The 20,626-nt window shown below is 43.2% G+C and overlaps 1 protein-coding gene across 4 annotated transcripts in view; it reads left to right on the top strand.

Moving 5' to 3' along the window:
• Window positions 1–20,626, top strand: part of tbc1d22a (TBC1 domain family, member 22a) — a 180,902-nt gene that overhangs the window by 46,172 nt on the left and 114,104 nt on the right. The window contains exons 7-10 of one of the 4 annotated variants that reach the window (XM_021563374.3): window positions 3,621–3,749; window positions 6,428–6,490; window positions 6,913–6,978; window positions 11,503–11,617. In XM_021563374.3, coding sequence (XP_021419049.3) covers window positions 3,621–3,749; window positions 6,428–6,490; window positions 6,913–6,978; window positions 11,503–11,617 — 373 coding nt within the window. The remainder of the gene's footprint in view (window positions 1–3,620; window positions 3,750–6,427; window positions 6,491–6,912; window positions 6,979–11,502; window positions 11,618–20,626) is intronic. The other 3 variants (XM_021563375.3, XM_021563377.3, XM_036944449.2) reach the window with 3 other exon arrangements.

Raw genomic sequence — 20,626 nt, 5'->3', positions numbered from 1 at the left:
ATCCCGTGGCCCAATTACAGAGGAGGAACTTTAAATAAATAATATATATTTTATTTATTTTAATTTTATTTAACAAGGCAAGTCAGTTAAGAACAAATTCTTATTTTCAATGACGGCCTAGGAACTGTCTTGTTCAGGTGCAGAACGACAGATTTGTACCTTGTCAGCTCAAGGGATTCGATCTTAAAACCTTTCTTGATGCAATTAAAGATTTGAAGTCTGGGAAAACCCCAGGGCTGGATGGCGCATACCAGTTGAGGTATATCAACCTGTTTTTGATGTGCTCAGAGGACCGTTTATTAGTTTTAACCACTCTTATACCAATGGTAATAAATAAATAAATAACTGAAATCGCATATACATTCTCCAAGATTCAGACCCTTTTCTCAGGACTTTGTTGAAGCACCTTTGGACAGCACCAAGTGGGCTGTCCGGTGCCTTTTTCTGAGGAGTGGCTTCCGTGTGGCCACTCTACCATAAAGGCTTGATGGTTGGAGTGCTGCGGAGATGGTTGTCCTTCTGGAACGTTCTCCCGTCTCCACAGAGGAACCCTAGAGCTCTCAAGTTTTTCAACACCTTCCTGACCAAGGCCCTTCTCACATTTTTGCTCAGTTCTAGGAAGAGTCTCGGTGGTTTCAAACTTCTTCCATTTAAGAAGGGAGGCCACTGTGTTCTTGGGGAGCTTCAATGCTGCAGAAATGTTTTGGCACCCTTCCCCAGATTTGTGCCTCAACACAATCCTGTCTTGGAGCTCTACGGATCGGTGTGTGCCTTTCCCAATCATGTCCAATCACTTGAAGTTACTACAGGTGGACTCCAATCGGGCAGTAGGTGGCCTAGTGGTTAGGGATGTGGGCAAGTAACCAAAAGGTTGCTTGATCGAATACCGGAGCTGATAAGGTAAAAATCTGTAATTTTGTTAGAATGACGTGGATGTCAATTTAAGGCTCTCTCTGATTCAGAGGGGTTGGGTTAAATGCGGAGGGTACATTTTCAGTTGAACCCATTCAGATGTACAACTGACTCGGTATCCTCCTTTCCAATCAAGTTGTAGAAACATCTCAAGTATGATCAATGGAAACAGGATGCACCTTAGCTCAATTTCCAGTCTCCCAGCAAAAGGTCTGAATACTTATGTTAAAGTAATTGTGTTCTTTTCATTTTTAGTACATTCGCAAATGTGTCTAAACCAATTTTTGTTTTGTCATTATGGGGTATTGTGTATAGATTGATGAGGAACAAAATGTGTTAAATCCATTTTAGAATGAGGCTGTAAGGAAACAAAATGTATTAAGTCATTTTTAGAATAAGGCTGTAAGGAAACAAAATGTGAAAAAAGTCAGGTTTCTGAATGCACTATATAAAGATCCTGTCCATTTAAAATTGGTGGCCCCTTACACTTCAGTGTTGTGTTGCAAAAATTCTAGCAAAATGCATAGAATTAAAGTTATTTTGGGATATTATTCATCGTAATCAGGAGTATTTTCTACATGGACAATAGATTCAAGATAATATAACACAAGTACTGGAAACAATAGAACGCTATGAAAAATCCAGGAAACCAGGCCTGGTATTCATAGCTGACTTTCAAAAATACTTTTGATAAAGTACGACTGGAATTTACATATAAATGCCTGGAATATTTCCATTTTGGAGAATCTCTTATACAATGGATTAATGTTATGTAAAGTAACCCAAGTTGTAAAATAGTAAATAATGGCTACTTCTCATAGTATTAAACTGTCAATAGGAGTAAAACAATGTTGTCCACTATCAGCATATCTATTTGTTATGGCCATAGAGATGTTGGCTATTAAAATCACATCCAACAGTAGTATCAAGGGGTCTAGAAAGCCAGGGCATAAATACAAAAGTGTCATTGTACGCTGATGATTCATGTTTTCTTTTAAATCCACAAATTGGATCCCTCCACAGCCTCATAGAGGATCTAGATCATTTTTCTAACCTCTTGAGGCCGATATGTGAAGCTTTAAAAAAGGGCAGTGTTACTAGCAACAGAAGTGTGCGGGTTTCTCGTTTTTTCTCTCATATTATTCAATTGTTTACTTGCACCTGCAACAAAGATCGCTCAGATGTGCGAGTGCCTTTTGATTGGAAAGTTAGCAAAAGTAGATGCCATCTTGCTACCATGGAAAGGACAATACCTGTCTATTTGTGGAAAAATCACCCTGATTTAACTCTTTAGTCATATCCCAGTTTACCTATTTGCGTATGGCCTTGGCTTTACGTAACAACTTAAAAAAAAAAAGTTTTTATAAATATGTGCAAAATATTACATTTTATTTGGCATGGTAAGCCAGACAAAATTAAACGGTTATGTTTATTATGAATATGAATTCAGAGGGCAGAAATGATTCAATATTAAAGCATTAGACCTCTCACTAAAGGCTTCAGTCATACAAAAGCTATATTTATATCTGAACTGGTTCTCTAGCAGATTAGTAAGAATGGCTAACCCTGTGTTCAAGAATGGCCTTTTTCCCTTTATTCAGATTACAGCTCCAAAATAGCGTTATTTTTAAAACAAGCCATAGAAATATGCAATATCAGTTTAACCCACCAGAAAAGACAGAAATGATTACAACATATTATTATGATTAACTCAAATATGCTAACTGATAGAAAAACAATTTGAAAACTATTTTTAAAAAACAAAACCGATATAATTTTTTCTAAATGGTATCATACACATGACTGGCGGAGGGAGGTATGTCACACATGCAGCTAACAAACATATATGGAAATGTCTGCTCTATATAAATTGCAACCAACAAGTTGCAGCATTTCCTCAAAGATGGAAGGGGAGAAAGACCAAAATTGGTTAAAGAAAATTGTGATAAATAAATAAAGTATACCAGTTTCGGTTAAGGACCAACAAATTGGCAGCTGTGTCATATATATTTACAATGGACCTGTTCAATGGCCCATGGTTTATGAACTGATACACAAAACAACGCCGTATTGAAAACGTCGTTTTTCAATTAAACCTTTTGTACAAAGGTGGGTGATACAACCCTACCAGCTCTACAGATTTAGCTGTGAAGAGACAGAATCATTAGATCATTTGTTTAAGTACTCTCCATATGTAGCTTGTTTTTGGTCGCAGGAATGGCTGAAGAAGTGCAACATTTATTTGGAGTTAACTCTGCTAATTGCATTGCTGGGTGACCTGAAAAGTCAGTCAATAATATATCAATAATATAATAATGCTCTTACCAAAAATGTTTTCTTTTAATTTACATATATATATATATATATATATATATATATATATGCCATTCATTTTTCAACTGCGATGTGATGTTCAACCAAAACTCAACCTTTCTATTCTGTTTCTACAGACTGTAAATGAAAAGAAAAGGCAGGCTGACGGATGGGACTAAAAACAAACAAAACTAATGTAAAATATACTCCGTCCGTAAAATGTTTATAGTATGTATAATCTGGAAGTAGAATCCTAGGTTATGTTGTCCAATTAGCGGGGTTAGGGGAAAAAATAAAACATATCTTTTTTTTAAAGGAGTGGAACCGGCTTCGAGGTCCTGAGTTGAGTTTGAGGAGCCTATACTATCCTAACTGTTCTAGTGTTTTCTTCCCAGGGTTACCTTCCTGCCAACACAGAGAGGAGAGAGAGCACGCTACAGAGGAAGAGACAGGAATACTTTGGTTTCATAGAACAGTACTACGACTCGCGCAACGACGAGCACCACCAAGACACGTACAGACAGGTAAGGATGCTATGTATGACTACACACATAGTCACATTTTGTCACGCTTTTTCTTTCTTTCTTTCTCTCCTTCCTTTTTTTGCTCCTCTTCTCCCCTGTCTTTCTGTATACCTATATCCACTGAGACGATTTTATTTAACCTTTATTTCAACTAGGCAAGTTAGTTACAATGACTGCCTACCCCGGCCAAACCCTAGTGACGCTGGGCCAATTTGTGCGCCACCCTACGGGACTCCCAATCACGGCCGGTTGTGATTCAGTCTGGAACTGAACCAGTGTCTGTAGTGACGCTTCTAGCACTGAGATGCAGTGCCTTAGACCGCTGTGCCACTCATGAGCCCATGCACTCATATATTGAGAGCAGTCTGTCTATGCTAAGCTCCGCTCCTCCACAGTTCATCCGTTCCAGTGGTGGATAAATATAATTCCTCCTCGGCTATCTACAGTTCAGACCCCTCCACCTCAGTGAGGGCAGACATATTCATTTGCGCAGATAGAATGGGCTGTCCTGTGGGTGTAAATCCCCAAGCCCTCTTACCAGCCATTTCTCTTTGTCCCTGATGTGTTGGTTCACCCCACCGCCCAGACTAGTCAAGCCACAGCCTGTCAGCGGCCGCGAGGCTGCATCGCAGATCCAGTTATACGGTGATAAGTGGTTTTTCATGCTGCTCTCCTCTCACACATAGCAGTGGCTCTCTCGCTCTAAAATATGACCCTCCTCCCACCATTGGTGTCAGACTCTCTCCCTCCCTCTGTTTATCAGGGAAATCACTTCTGCTGACACACACACACACGCCTCATATGTTTTACTATCCTTGTGGGGACCTAAAATTGTTTTCCATTCAAAATCCTATTTTTTCCTAAACCTAACCCGAGGCTTCAAATAGCCTTTCTCCCTGCAGGGGATAATTGTACTTGTTTTACTCTCCTTTTGGTGATTTCCGGTGCCCACGAGGATAGTAAACACATGCACGCATGATATTAAAAAAATAATATGACCCTCCTCCTTATGTGGTGTGTTGTCGATATTTACTATGGTGCGACAATATTTACTCTGCTGAGATCAACAACCGTTTCCCGCTAGAGTAAGATGAAGAGAGGAAAGCCCTCTCTTTGCCTTGAAGAAAATGACTGATATTTACTTTAAAATGGGAGAGCTTTAGGCTTCCAGCAAACTGAGTAGAAATGTCGCCTCAGCAGGGAGTCTGGAGACCGTTCTTCTCTATACTGATCTCAGTTCTGTGTTCAGTGGCATTGGATGTTTTCTGTCTGATCACAGGCTCACTGCTGTTCCTGAGTCAGGGCTCAACTTCCTGACATTGGCAGTGCAAGACCTGTGACTGTATGTTCCCCGGACTCTCTTCTGTAACTCCTCTCATCTCCCTACAGTAGTGGATCTCTCGCGCCAACTTTCTCTTTCAATCAATCAAGTGTATTTATAAAGCCCTTTTTACGTCAGTGGATGTCACATAGTACTTATACAGACACCCAGCCTAAAAACCCAAAGAGCAAGCAACGGTGGCTAGGAAAAACTCCTTAGAAAGGCGCTCCCTCCCACACTCTCAGGAGGGGACTATCAGGCACTCCCTCCCACACTCTCAGGAGGGGACTATCAGGCACTCCCTCCCACACTCTCAGGAGGGGACTATCAGGCACTCCCTCCCACACTCTCAGGAGGGGACTATCAGGCGCTCCCTCCCACACTCTCAGGAGGGGACTATCAGACGCTCCCTCCCACACTCTCAGGAGGGGACTATCAGACGCTCCCTCCCACACTCTCAGGAGGGGACTATCAGACGCTCCCTCCCACACTCTCAGGAGGGGACTATCAGACGCTCCATCCCACACTCTCAGGAGGGGACTATCAGGCACTCCCTCCCACACTCTCAGGAGGGGACTATCAGACGCTCCCTCCCACACTCTCAGGAGGGGACTATCAGGCGCTCCCTCCCACACTCAGGAGGGGACTATCAGGTGCTCCCTCCCACACTCTCAGGAGGGGACTATCAGGTGCTCCCTCCCACACTCTCAGGAGGGGACTATCAGGTGCTCCCTCCCACACTCTCAGGAGGGGACTATCAGGCGCTCCCTCCCACACTCTCAGGAGGGGACTATCAGGCGCTCCCTCCCACACTCTCAGGAGGGGACTATCAGGCGCTCCCTCCCACACTCTCAGGAGGGGACTATCAGGCGCTCCCTCCCACACTCTCAGGAGGGGACTATCAGGCGCTCCCTCCCACACTCTCAGGAGGGGACTATCAGACGCTCCTCCCCACACTGTCAGGAGGGGACTATCAGGCGCTCCCTCCCACACTCTCAGGAGGGGACTATCAGACACTCCCTCCCACATCTACTGTATTTTTGTTTGTTGAATGCTCGAGTCTTTCAGAGGCTTCATATTTTCTAGTCACATTTCTGTACTATATCCCGTTGAATTGTCTCATGTTGATGTGTGTGTGTAGCATTATGTGCCTTTTTGTGAAAACAGCAGGTTTTTCCCCCCTCCACATCTAGGGCTGGGAAAAAGTCCACTGTGGATATGTGTTCAGTTGACTGTTGACTTATTCCCCTGGTGTGTGTGCATTTGTGGGTATGTTGTGCATGGTCCGTGTGTGTATGCGCGGCGACTGAATGTGTGTGTGATGTGTTTGTGTTCACTCTTTTCTCCACGCCACCAGATTCGTATAGACATCCCCCGGATGAGTCCAGAGTGTCTAATGCTGCAGCCTATGGTGACCGAGGTAAGACTGGTTAAAGAGGCTGCAGACCCAACCCTCTCTCGCCAGCATGACCCCGGTCCAGTTCCCGTCTGCCCTGCCAGTGTTTGTCCGTCTGTTTGCAGGCTCCAACTTCTGAACTGGGTGAAAGTGGCTCTCTGGTTTGACGAGGCTCTCCTCCACACTCCTCCACCTCCCGCTGTGGTTCCATAGAGAAAATGGGGTTTGGTTTGCAGAGAGCTAGTGAGCCACATTACCCCCTCCACCCAGTTCGGAAATATAGCCTGCAGTTCTCTGCCGTCAGTACACGCCTTGGACCCCTGAATCCAGTCCATCCACTAACCAGTGCTCTCTCTCTCTCTCCCTTCCTCTCTGTTCCCTCTCTGTGACGGCGTATGATAACCCCGGCTGCTCTTCTGTTTTGTGTTTCCTCTCTCTCTCTGCAGATCCACATTGACATACCGAGAACTAATCCCCTTATTCCTCTCTTTCAACAAGCTTCTGTCCAAGAGGTGAGGCCTTCTATACAGAACACACCGACTGCCCTGCCCAGGCAGTCACTCCCACCTCGACCTAGCTAACGTGCCACATCCTGTTCCGTCGTCTTATGCGCACACTGCACCACGCATGCATGCACGTATACTCACGCTCTCTACTAAAGAGTGGAAACCGTCTGTTGTAATGGAATGTTCTTCCGTGCTTTTTTTTTTTGCACTCTGCAATGACTGTTTTAGAAAACAGATTGTCATTGGATGTAATGGAGTGTGTCTGCTTGTGTGTCCTGAATAAGTGTGTTCAGTATTGCGAGTCGCACCCCTCTTCCGCCGTGTCCTCTAATGGCCTCTACCTCCGTTCCCCTCCCAGGCCACACTACTACCTCAGTGCTGTGAGAGAGTGCTAATGAATAGGCCAGCCGTCCTCACACACACACACACACCCACCCCAATATTTGCATCTCCCTCTTTCTCCTCATACCTTTCTCTTTCTCTCTCTTTCTCTCTCCTTTGCTTCATTCTCTCTCCTTCACCTATTTCTCTTTCTTTCTTTCTCTTTCTCTCTCTTTCTCTCTCTTTCTTTCTCTCTTTCTCTCTTTCTCTCTTTCTCTCTTTCTCTCTCTCTTTCTCTCTCTCTTTCTCTCTCTCTCTCTCTCTTTCTCTCTCTCTTTCTCTCTCTCTTTCTCTCTCTTTTCTCTCTTTTCTCTCCTCTCTTTCCTTCGTCCTACTGTTTTCGATTAATTGGGGATGATTTTTATTTCCGTCCCAAAATACTTTGGTATGGTGATGCATGCAACCGCAGAGCTGTCTAAAAATCAGCTATTTCAGTCTCCATTAGTTCTGATTGTCACCGTCTGTGTGCGTACAGTTCCTATAGAAAGTCAACACCTCCCTTGGATTTCTTCACATTTTATTGTGTTATAAGTGGGATGAAAACTGGCCACTCACATTCACTGTTTTCTTGGTAAGAAACTTTAGTGTAGATTTGGCTTTGTGTTGTAAGTTATTGTCCAGCTGAAAGGTGAATTCTTCTCCCAGTCGCTGGTGTTAAGCAGACTGCAGCAGATTTTACCTGTGCTTAGCTCCATCACGTTTCTTTTCATCCTGAAAAACTCCAGTCTTTGCCAATGCCAAGCATACCCATACCATGATGCGGCCACCACCATGTTTGAAAATAAGGAGGCAGTTACTCAGTGATGTGTTGTTGGATTTACCTCAAAACATAAGGCTTAGCATTTAGGCCAAAGTTGTTATTCCTTTGCTGTGTTTTTTATTTTTTTGCGGTATAACTTTAGTGCCTTGTTGGATACATATGCATGTTTTGGAATATTCTTATTTTGTGTATTTTAATTATTCTTTTCATTCGGTAATTTATGTCAAATCACCACAACGTTGTTGATCCATCCTCCGTTTTCTCCTATCACAGCCATTTAACTGTAGCTTTTTTTAAAATCCCCAATGGCCTCATAGTGACATTCCTCAACAGTTTCCATCCTGTCCTGCAGCTCCGTTCAGAAGGACGACTGCATCTTTGATGTGTCTGGGTGGTTTAATGCATCATCCACAGCGTAATTGTGCTTAATTGCACCATGCTTAGAGATATTCAATGTCTGATTTTTATTATTGGTATCCATCTACCGATCACTGCCCGTCTTTTTGAGGCCTTTGAGAAATGTTCCAGGTGTGTGTTTGGGGGGGGGGACAGAGGAAGGGGTTAGTCATTCAGAATCACGTCAACCCTTATTATGTGATTTGTTAAGCAACGCGTTACTCCTGAACTCATTTAGGCTCGCCTCAACGGAGTGAATAGGTATGCAATGGCTGTATTTGAGTTGTTTCATTTGTGTTCATTTGGCGAGGAAGTCATTTTCTTTTCACCTTCACATTGAGAGTGTTTTGTGTAGGTCAATGACTAAACATTACAATTGAAATACATTTAAGTCTCACTTTGTAACGCAACAAACCGTGGGAAAAAAAAGCTGACGTAGGTGTAGGCTTTCCATAGGCACGGTATGACTCTCCCTGACACCGCAAATGGCTGACTAATGCAACATTTTAGTTTTTTGTTAGGCACTGACATGGAATCTGTCTGTCTCACTGTGTGGGTAGAGGTCTCTCCCTAAGAGACCTACAGCACTGGACATGAAGTTGGCCTCGGTGGACCACTATGGCTGTAGACATGCTTGTTCACACATTAGCAGTGAGCTAATGGGGACGTGAAGCTAGAGCGAGAGAGAAGCACGCGCGTGTGTGGTTGTTCGTGATTTCCCTTGAGGAGGCAATGCAGCACTGTGGGTGGAAAGAGGAGAAGGATGAGGAGGGTGACAGGGGCGAAAGCCTAATGCTCATCCAAGCAAGTCGTGCTTTTATGCAGGATCAAATTGGAATAATTCAGTGATGGTGCACGGAAGTATGTACAAGCTATTGGCTTAAAACAAACATAACTCACTAGTCCTATGGTTTTTAGTAGGCTTTTGTCCCTTTTTTTTTAAAGATGTTTTTTCATCTGAGAGCTGTATTGTAAAGCTTGCCTTATCCCAGATCTGTAATAGCCAAGCCGACACTTCACTACTACATTTTTGGGCAAAATAACGTGGAGATCGGGGTCCAGTCTGCTGACCACTCACGGTGATTGATTCCTTGAGCCTGTGGCTTGATGGGGCAGCCTGTACACTGCGTGACCATAAAAAGACACACTGTCTGGATCTAACCCTCACACACTGACACGGTTCAACCCTGTCCTCCCCTGATCACACATTGACCCCCATCTAATCAGTTACCACCATGAGGTCAACGCACTTCACCTGTGACTCTGCTGCTGTTGTCGTTCCATTGATTTATTTAGAATGACTATGATTTATTATTCTGGCTTCAGGCAGTGTCTTTCAGCCTCTTCAGTCTCTTATTGACGCGCAGGAGCTGCCTTGGAGTGGTCAGGGTGGAGGGTGTCTGAAAAGCAAATAAATGGATAATGTGTTCACTATTGGCCTCTCTTCCTCTCTCTCTCTCTCACTCACGCTCTCTCTCTGGCCATTGATTTCCTCCACCTGGTTTAGTGTTTAAGTTCCACCCTCTGATGGGCTTCTGACCATGAATTCTGTCTGCAGGGAGATGAGGAGGAACAAGAACGTGGGTTGTTTCAGGGAGGGAGGGGGCCCAAAGAGGAGAGGGAAGGTGGGGGAGGCCAAGAGAATAAGATAGATGAGGAGGAGAGAGGGTGGGGCTGTGAAAGGGGAGAAACTCACATTAGCCCTCCCCCTTCTCCTCCCCACCCCACTTTGATAGATGTGACTTTGATGATGAAAGCGGCGGGGGGGGGGGGCAGTAGTAGGGGGGGTGGGAATCCCATGGCCTTGTAACGGCATTTTTTTAGAAGGACATCGCCAAACCATACTAGCTAGCATAACACGCCAGTACCCCAGGCAGCCAACCAACATGCTTTTTTTTGAGGCCGGGGCGATCACAATTTGAGGAATGTGTTTATTTAGAAAAATGACAGAAACATGGCGTCCGAGAAAGCGCTCTGCACGTGTGATGCATCGCTTGACATGTCAGAACACCAACACAGACATTCAGGGGCCAGACTAGAAGAGGGAAGAGGAAGAGAATGAAAATATAAATATGCATCGCAAATGGCACCCTATTCCCTATATAGTGCACTACTTTTGACCGGCATGCCATGGGCCCTGGTCAAAAGTAGTGCACTATTAAGGGGGGGGGGGATGGTGTGCCATTTGGGACACGGATAATTTGTATGTTTAATTTGCGTGGTTAATTTGCGCTGAACTTCAAGCCTCCTTTAATTCTCGGGGTTCTGACAGCAGCAAGGTGAAACATTTAAAACCCTCAGACAGAGCCTGTAACGAAGATGGAAGTGTTTGCCTTGCAGAATAGATTGGAGAAAGAAGAAAAGGACAAAATAAAGTTCTTGATCCCGCAGCAGTAACGAGGCAGACGGGTCCAACCCGTCGATGGGAAATTGATGTTGAAGTGTCGTGTGTTCTTCAGTTCCAAGAACATTAATAGTACATTCTGGAACACGCTCCAATTCCACGTCACCGCTCACCACACATGCTTGTCCTATCCTCTTCTGTCTAATCTCCTCACTTCTCTCACACAGTCAAACCTTTATGTCGACGATTAAAACATGCATTATTTCTAACTTCTTCCCATATTGCTCTTTGATTGATTGGTGGGCATATATATTGTGTGTTGGTTTGAAACCATCGTGTGACCTTGTTAAAGGAAGTCTTAACATATTAAAACAGAAGTACATCTACATGATTCACTGTTTTCCATTGATTTGTCTTCTGTAGCGTGTCTGTTCCTCTTTAGGCATATCGTAGATGGCTAGATTGACTATCGGCCTTGAATTGACTAGCACATCAAAACAAGCAAGCTTACTTATTGTACTCAATTTACAAATACTCTTTAAACAAAAGCTTGTGCATAATGATTCTAGAAGTAGCCTCCATGTTCCTCTATGTACTGTGCTCTATACACAGTGTGTGTGCTGACTGTGTTCCTCCGTCTGTCCGTCAGATCTTTGAGCGTATCCTGTTCATCTGGGCGATCCGCCACCCGGCCAGCGGCTACGTGCAGGGCATCAACGACCTCGTCACGCCTTTCTTCGTTGTCTACGTCTTTGAGTACATCAGTGAGTCCCTCGTCCTCCCTCTTCGTCCACCCTCCTCTTCCTCTGTCCTCTTCTTACTCCCTCCTCTCTTCCCTTGCTGAAGGGAAGAGCCAAAGCCAAAGACTAGATAATGTGTTTGTAGGTTGGGGAGTCCCTCTCTCCCAGCCGCTTTTCTCATTTAAGGGAAAAAAAAAAAAATGTTTTGCTTCCATTGCTGGAATAGATAGCCGAAGACTAGATAGTAGCGTATGCGTTTGAATTCAAGTACAACGGTCCCTCCGCTTCCCTCACTCAAGGGAATACCAAGCCGTGAAGAGATACTACTTTAAATGTTTTAATAAGCTCTCCTCTCACAATAGAGCTTGCTTGGATCCCTGCTGTGTGAGTTAATGTGGTGTACATTATTTGTTATGAATGTTTCATTACATTGAGGACTTAATGTTCTCTTGTGTTGTGTAAACTGAACTGAGCCTCAAACATTGACATGCAGAGAGTAAAGCATCTCAAATGATGTGTGTGAGGGTGGGGTTAGGGGGGAGTGTATGTGTGTTCCTAGATGATGAATAAATGGCTGCTCTGCCACTCCAGGGGGTGCTCTAAAGGCATGGTGAGAAGGTGGGTTGTGAACCCGGGGGATTGCAGTTGTTTGCTTACTGAGGCGTGAAACAGAAAATAGTTGTTTCTGTTGCTTTTTGACTCCCCTCTCTTTCCTTGTCCCTGTCTCTCTGTCTGTCTGTCAGATCCTCAGTCTTTGCACAGTGCTTTGCACTGTTTCTATGCATCTTTGTGTGCTGTCTGCTGATGAGCCTTGAAAGCTTACAGAGCCAACAAACCTTCAAACGTGCTCCGCCTGACACGTAACATGATGGTTTGATGTGCTGTCTGTTTGTTTTTGTTTTTGAGGGAGCGGGTAAGAGAAAGAGAGGGATATAGCGATTTTGGGGTGTTCATGCCGGAGAATGAGCAGGTTAATTACGCTTCTGTCTGAAGCTTTCTCTCGCTCGCTTTCTCCCTCACTCTCGCACACACACTAACCTGTATACGCACACTCTCACTCAGTTCAACTTTTGATGGTGCTGCGTCACAGCTAGCTGGCAGCAATTTATTATTACCCAGGATTCCACGGGGCCGAATGAGGGCTGACGTCGGAGTGAATGCACGTTAAATAAAGTTAGATTTGATCCATTTCATTCATTTCAGTCATGCTGAAATGTTCACTCTCCATCACTTTGGGATGAAAAGGAAGAACTCTCCATTACTGAATAAAGAAGAAGTCTGAGGGTTGGTGATTTCAGATATAATTGAAAGCTGTTAGTTTAGGACATCTCTCTCTGAGGCAGATTCTCTTTGTGTTTGTGTTGTTGGACTTGGCTTTAATGTCTGGATCTTGTCAGAAAGCTCCACTGACTAGCTGGATCAGTCTGTCTTTAAAGGAAATAGATGGGTTCGTACACTCCTAATGACTTTTTCCCCCCTTCAGTAGCATTTCACAAGGTGTTAGTACAAACCCTTACGGGACATTACTGTTGTTGAAGGCAATGCTGCTTTGTATTGTAGCTGATTCTCATTAAATGAGTATTGAGGAGGAGGATGAAAGGAGGTGTGTGTGTGTTTGCATGTGTACATGCGTGTGCATACATCTGTGTGTGTAGTTTTTCAGCAGCGTTTGCAGTAGTAGCAGCCATAGCGTTAATCGTACTCACTGGATTGTGCTGGTTGAATCCCTGCGTGTTAAAGATGCATGATGACAGGGATGTAATAGAAGGGCCAGTAAGTCATGCTGTGTTGTGCCTGCTGCTGTTAGGTACCATGCATTATAGAGCTCGCCAGCTTGTAGTTCTAAAACCCGGATATGAGTTACCTCTGGTTCATTCAGCATCTCCGATGGGGAAAATGAATGGGGAAAGAATAGAGTTTTGGGATGAACACGGAAAATAATGGCAGGTAACTCAGGCTTACGAGATCTACGTTTTGTTCTATGAGATAATATCAGTCAGTTAACATGACCTTTATGAATTATGAAGCCTTTTGTGCTCTATGTACTTTAAAAAAAATTATGTAAATGCTTCAAAATTCACAGAAGGTGACTTTTGCTGATGCAGATTCTCATAGAACAAAATGTATATAGATCTCCTAAGCCTCTGTTTGCCACAGACCTTATTCTCAGCGATTTATCCAAAAACTCCATTAATTTGCCCCAAAAAAGATGCAATTGCTATTGCTCTCTATAGAATAACGGAAGGGGTTTTCCCCCTTTGCTACACACACACACTTTGCTACACACAAACACGTCTCTCAAAAGCGTAGGTTTGTTTGCGGTAGTCAGAAGGCCTAAATAATGTAGCTGTAGCATGTTGGCTATAGGCTTTTGTAGTGTACTGTAATACACTGCTTAACCTGTCACCCTGCCTGACCACTAGGGGCAGTGTTTAATCTACCTTCAGAAACTATTCATATCCCTTGACTTTATCCACATTTGACCGACCGGCTCGATTCGGTCCAATGTAGCAACATTTTAAATGGTTGGATAAAAGTAGAGACTAGAAAGTTGTAGAGCTAGAAAATTGTATATCATACACAACAGTTGAGGAACAATGGGGAAGTGATTCTGCTTTGAAACTTTTGGTAACTCCACTTTTGAGAAAATGGCCCTTGAATGTTTTAGTACACCTACTAGATAGCTCTTTGTCTACACCCATTCTGCATCATTCACACTCTCTTAAGCCTTAGCTCAACCCATCTTTTTAAGGATTCACATGCGAGGCCGTGTGTTAAACCGAGTAAGGTTGTGTAGTCAACAACCAAATATTTCAAGAGTAAAAGTGATGTAGTAGCAAGAATCCACTTTATCTAGTTCAATAGCTAACCCCAATCACCTCCAACTAGATTCAATGTTAGCCTGTACAGAATACAAAACTAGCTAGCTTTCTTTTCACTCGGTCAATTAGGTTAGTATTGTGGAGTAACTACATTGTTGATCCATCCTCAGTTTTCTCCTATCACAGCCATTCAATTCAGTAGCTGTTTTAAAATCACCATTGGCATCATGGTGAAATCCCTGTGCGGTTTCCTTTCTCTCCGGCAACTGAGTTAGGAAGAACGCCTGTTTTGTAGTGGGGTACAGAAACGGGGTACTCATTTAAAATCATGTTAAACACTATTATTGCAAACATAGTGATTCCATCTAACTTGTGTTTTGTGCTGCTACCATGCTGTGTTGCTACCATGCTGTGTTGTCATGTGTTGCTGCCATGCTATGTTGTCTTAGGTCTAGTGTTGTGGTGTCTCTCTTGTTGTGATATGTTTTGTCCTGTATATTTTTATTTGTAAAAAAAAACAAAAAAAATTGCCCCCATCCCCGCAGGAGGCCTTTTGGTATGCTGTCATTGTAAATAATTTGAGAACAAATTCTTATGTGACTAGTTAAGCACATATTTACCCCTGAACTTATTTAGGTTTACCATAACAAAGGGTTTGAATACTTACTGACTCAAGACATTTCAGCTTTTGAATGATTTGTAAAAAATATTGAAAAACATAATTCCACTTTGACAAAATAATTGAATTCAGGCTGTAACACAAGAAAATGTGGAAGAAGTTGAGGGGTGTCAATAATTTCTGGAGGCACTGTAACACCATAAAGAGGTGTAAAAGATGTGAGGAAGTTGAGGGGTGTCAATCATTTCTGGAGGCACTGAAACACAATAAAGAGGTGTAAAAGATGTGAGGAAGTTGAGGGGTGTCAATAATTTCTGGAGGCACTGAAACACCATAAAGAGGTGTAAAAGATGTGAGGAAGTTGAGGGGTGTCAATAATTTCTGGAGGCACTGTAACACCATAAAGAGGTGTAAAAGATGTGAGGAAGTTGAGGGGTGTCAATCATTTCTGGAGGCACTGTAACACCATAAAGAGGTGTAAAAGATGTGAGGAAGTTGAGGGGTGTCAATCATTTCTGGAGGCACTGTAACACCATAAAGAGGCTTAAAAGATGTGAGGAAGTTGAGGGGTGTCAATCATTTCTGGAGGCACTGAAACACCATAAAGAGGTGTAAAAAATGTGAGGAAGTTGAGGGGTGTCAATCATTTTTGGAGGCACTGTAACACCATAAAGAGGTGTAAAAGATGTGAGGAAGTTGAGTGACATGCTGTGTGAAATGTGAATCACAGTTTCCTCTGTCAGGGAAATAATTAAAATGTTCACCTGCACTAGGTGCTTCTCTCTCTCTCATCAACGCCATCTAAATACATCTATCAGACAGGATCAAGGCTGCCATTCCATCTGCGTCTTCTCGTATTGCCTTTGCTCTGTAGCAACGCTAAGCTATCGCTTTTTATGTCTCTATTTTTGTTCCTTTGTTGCTGCTTGTTTTCAAACAAATGTCCTTCCTTTGATGATGCAAGAACTAAGATGTTGTGCTTCATGCTGGAACCAGTGGGTTGCTCACGCCAAGCCCCACCCACTGTCACTCAACCAGGCAGTTCCTCGTGCTCGAGATTCACTCTGCAGTGAACAACATTTTTCAAACAGGAACGACACTGCTTTCCTCCTCGTGTCTTAATATAAATCCACATGTTGTATATTATACTATTATTTGTTCAACAGTTATAGCCTATGCATTATGTTGATTCCAGCTGTGAAAGTATCTGCCCATCCCTGTGTCGCTGTCGGTTGCCGATTCTCTCCATTATGCGCACGGAGGAGGGAAAGATGGATTCTGAGAAGCACAAGCACATTACCATTGCTCAAAATGCTTTTGAGAGAAAAATAGTTTTATTTTTTATTTTTTTTAAAGCAACTACTGTCTAGTTACAGAGAGGATAGTCATATATCATTTCTCAATATTGAGTTCATGGCACCACTTTGCAGCCGGTGTAGGCTGTAATTAGTTTGGTGCGGTGTACTCCATTTGCAGTGACGAACAAGGCCTACATCAAGTAGCCTATAGGCCTAGCTCTGGAATTTTTTTGTAGGACACTAGCCTACATTTTAGATGAATCAATTAGCCTACATGGCAATCTAGCAACAATATCATATTTAGAGTTAGCAATCTAGATAAGCGTTGAGTTCCCACTTCTTCAGTTGGTAAGTAATATTGCCTTTCGGCCAATATGCACAAATATGTTGGCAAATGCTTTGAAGAGCCCTGCCTCTAATTTAAAGTAACTCTCCATTTAAACAAAAAATCGTATTTGTTGTTATCGAGCAAAATAGTTATTACGGTTTGTCTATATCTCCCATATGTCTCTATCGCCCAGGTCGAGTATGGGTCCTCTATTGGATTGGCTGAAGTTGTTTATGAGAGGACTGGTGAGCTCTGGTGGTCTTTTTCTGTTTGTCAGTGTGGACGCTGGGGAGAGAGGGGCTCCGTACTGTCAGGAGGAAGCTACCAGCGTTTCCTGGAAGATGACATATGGTAGTACTGCTGGGCTTTATATAGGAGCAGTCGGGATGTCAGTACAAAGTGAATGGAATACGATAATATAACTTGTGTGAGTGAGTGTAGGGGTCTGGTCAGGAGTCATTAAGGGGGCTGCAGCAGGCAGTGTGCCATTGGGAAGCAGGCAAGAACTCCATGATGGTGTCACGGCCAAGGAGTTATGCCAAGAAGTCATGGCGGAGAGGTGAGGGACATTCCATGTAATAATGAAGGGAGGAATGAGGTGGACATTCGGTCCTGTCTGTCCAAGAGCTCTCAACTAAGTCCTGCCTGCTGGTCCTGGCACTGAGGGGTCAAGAGGGGAAAGGGAGGGACAGTGAGTGACCGAGAGAGGAGCAGAGGCAGGGATTGGAAGAGAGGAGCAGAGGCAGGGATTGGAAGAGAGAGGCTGAGAGTGGGACAGAGAAGGGAAGAACAGGGAAGCAAGGAGCTCAGAGGGAGAAATCCCCCTTATTCGGATCCTCATTAGCTGTTGAAGAAGCAGAAGCTATTCTTCCTGGGGTGAAATGACTCAGAAGTTATTCTCTCATCTGTTTAAAATTATTTGTATTTTTTTTAACTTTGACTTTTTCTCTACTTATATATTTGCTACCATGATTCGGATAATCGTGAATAATGATGAGTGAGAAAGTATCCCCCCCCCCAAAAAATGCTTACTTCCCTTATTGTGATGGTGAGAGGTTAGCATGTCTTGGGGGGTATGGTATTTGTGCATCTGTAACATTCTCAACTCATCATTATTCAGGATTCATTCAGGATTATCCGTAATTATGTTTGCTTCCACATTATTGTGGAAGTGTTAAGAGATGTTACTCCTAAATGACACATTTACCATTCATTTCTATTGGGCACAAAATATTCTGGAACAGAACCAAAACAAAGAGCAAATGCATCCCACAAATGTGTAGAGTCCCAAGCTTGATGTAGTCAATGCGTGCTTTGAATATGGGACCAAATACTTCACTTTTTAGTGCTTTAATACACGTGACTTTGTCCCAATACATTTAGTCCCATAAAATGGGTGGACTATGTACAAAAAGGGGTGTAATCTCTTAACGTGTCACCCGATATTGATGAAAATACCCTCAAATGAAAGCTGACAGTCTGCACTTCCATCTCATAGTCATGGTATCATTTGGAAATCCAAAGAGCTGGAGTACAGAGCCAAAACAACAAAAATGTGTCACTGTTCCAATACTTTTGGAGCTCACGGTCTTAAGTGAACCAGGTCTCCATATGTCCACTTAAATCAAATCAAATGTTATTGGTCACATCCACATATTTAGCAGGTTTTTATTGCGGGTGTAGCAAAATACTTGTGTGCACTTAAGAAATAGAAAATGGTACATTTTGACGGCGCTGGCAATTCAGAATAATAAACCAGACATATTATATAGCTCTGACGGCGTCTCCACTGTCAGCCGATGCATAGATATGAAGGTTGGTTTTAATAACGGCAACAGAACACTGCAAAAGAAGACCAATTAAGCGAAGAGAGTCAACCTGCTCTGTTAGCAGTGCTTACCTAGCAAGGTGTTTAGCGTGGCTGGTTGGTGTACGGTCTGAGACCTTGCTGACACATATCTGACAGATGCTCTAAACAGAGCTAATGTTAACGGCGCTGAAACCATTTGCCCATTTAGATGCCCTATGAATATGGAGTTAGTGTCTGTGATCAAGCATGGGGCACTATAACTACAGGCACCAAGAGGAGAGAGAGAGAAGGACCCCTGCTGTATCTGGGACCCCCCCACTTGTTATTTTATCCTTGTGGAAATATAAAATGTATTTCCATTCAAAATCCTATTTTCCTTAAACTTAACCCCTAATTTATTTTTTTTTATTTTTTTTCTTTATTTAACCAGGTAGGCAAGTTGAGAACAAGATCTCATTTACAATTGCAACCTGGCCAAGATAAAGCAAAGCAGTTTGACAGATACAACGACACAGAGTTACACATGGAGTAAAACAAACATACAGTCATTAATACAGTATAAACAAGTCTATATACGATGTGAGCAAATGAGGTGGGAAGGGAGGTAAAGGCAAAAAAAAGGCCATGGAGGCGAAGTAAATACAATATAGCAAGTAAAACACTGGAATGGTAGATTTGCAATGGAAGAATGTGCAAAGTAGAAATACAAATAATGGGGTGCAAAGGAGCAAAATAAATAAATAAATAAATTAAATACAGTAGGGAAAGAGGTAGTTGTTTGGGCTAAATTATAGGTTGGCTATGTACAGGTGCAGTAATCTGTGAGCTGCTCTGACAGTTGGTGCTTAAAGCTAGTGAGGGAGATAAGTGTTTCCAGTTTCAGAGATTTTTGTAGTTTGTTCCAGTCATTGGCAGCAGAGAACTGGAAGGAGAGGCGGCCAAAGAAAGAATTGGTTTTGGGGGTGACTAGAGAGATATACCTGCTGGAGCATGTGCTACAGGTGGGAGATGCTATGGTGACCAGCGAGCTGAGATAAGGGGGGACTTTACCTAGCAGGGTCTTGTAGATGACATGGAGCCAGTGGGTTTGGCGACGAGTATGAAGCGAGGGCCAGCCAACGAGAGCGTACAGGTCGCAATGGTGGGTAGTATATGGGGCTTTGGTGACAAAACGGATTGCACTGTGATAGACTGCATCCAATTTGTTGAGTAGGGTATTGGAGGCTATTTTGTAAATGACATCGCCAATGTCGAGGATTGGTAGGATGGTCAGTTTTACAAGGGTATGTTTGGCAGCATGAGTGAAGGATGCTTTGTTGCGAAATAGGAAGCCAATTCTAGATTTAACTTTGGATTGGAGATGTTTGATATGGGTCTGTAAGGAGAGTTTACAGTCTAACCAGACACCTAAGTATTTGTAGTTGTCCACGTATTCTAAGTCAGAGCCGTCCAGAGTAGTGATGTTGAACAGGCGGGTAGGTGCAGGTAGAGATCGGTTGAAGAGCATGCATTTAGTTTTACTTGTATTTATGAGCAATTGGAGGCCACGGAAGGAGAGTTGTATTGCATTGAAGCTTGCCTGGAGGGTTGTTAACACAGTGTCCAAAGAAGGGCCAGAAGTATACAGAATGGTGTCGTCTGCGTAGAGGTGGATCAGAGACTCACCAGCAGCAAGAGCGACCTCATTGATGTATACAGAGAAGAGAGTCGGTCCAATCTTATCCATAAACCTGAGCCTAATTGTAACTCAACCCCTAAATCTTACCCCTAAACTTAAAATAGCTTTTGTCCTCATGGGGATGTGTGAAATGTCCTCACGAGGGAGAATGTTCCGTGTTTTACTACCTACCCTTGTGGGGTCATTTGGGTATTTCAGAACCCCTTGAGGATAGAAGAACAAGACAATGAGCGCGCACACACACACACACACAGCGGGAAGGGGATTTCAGGCGGAAGGAGGAGCAGTCAGGGAAAAAGCATGTTGAGGAATACACAGTCAGCCTAAATGATAAACCATGTAGTCGAGAGAGGAATTACACATATAAGATTGAGCTTCAGCGACAGCACTGTTGGACTACTCCAAGCAAACTAGAGATGATGCCTTCCTACCAAGCAGAGAGGTGATTTGAAGTCAACATGCTTTGATTGTGAGTAGG

This window comes from Oncorhynchus mykiss, chromosome 15, assembly GCF_057628025.1.
Source record: "Oncorhynchus mykiss isolate SJ-2025 chromosome 15, ASM5762802v1, whole genome shotgun sequence".
NCBI classification, from domain to species: Eukaryota; Metazoa; Chordata; class Actinopteri; order Salmoniformes; family Salmonidae; genus Oncorhynchus; species Oncorhynchus mykiss.
This window is presented reverse-complemented; position numbering and strand designations above follow the sequence as displayed.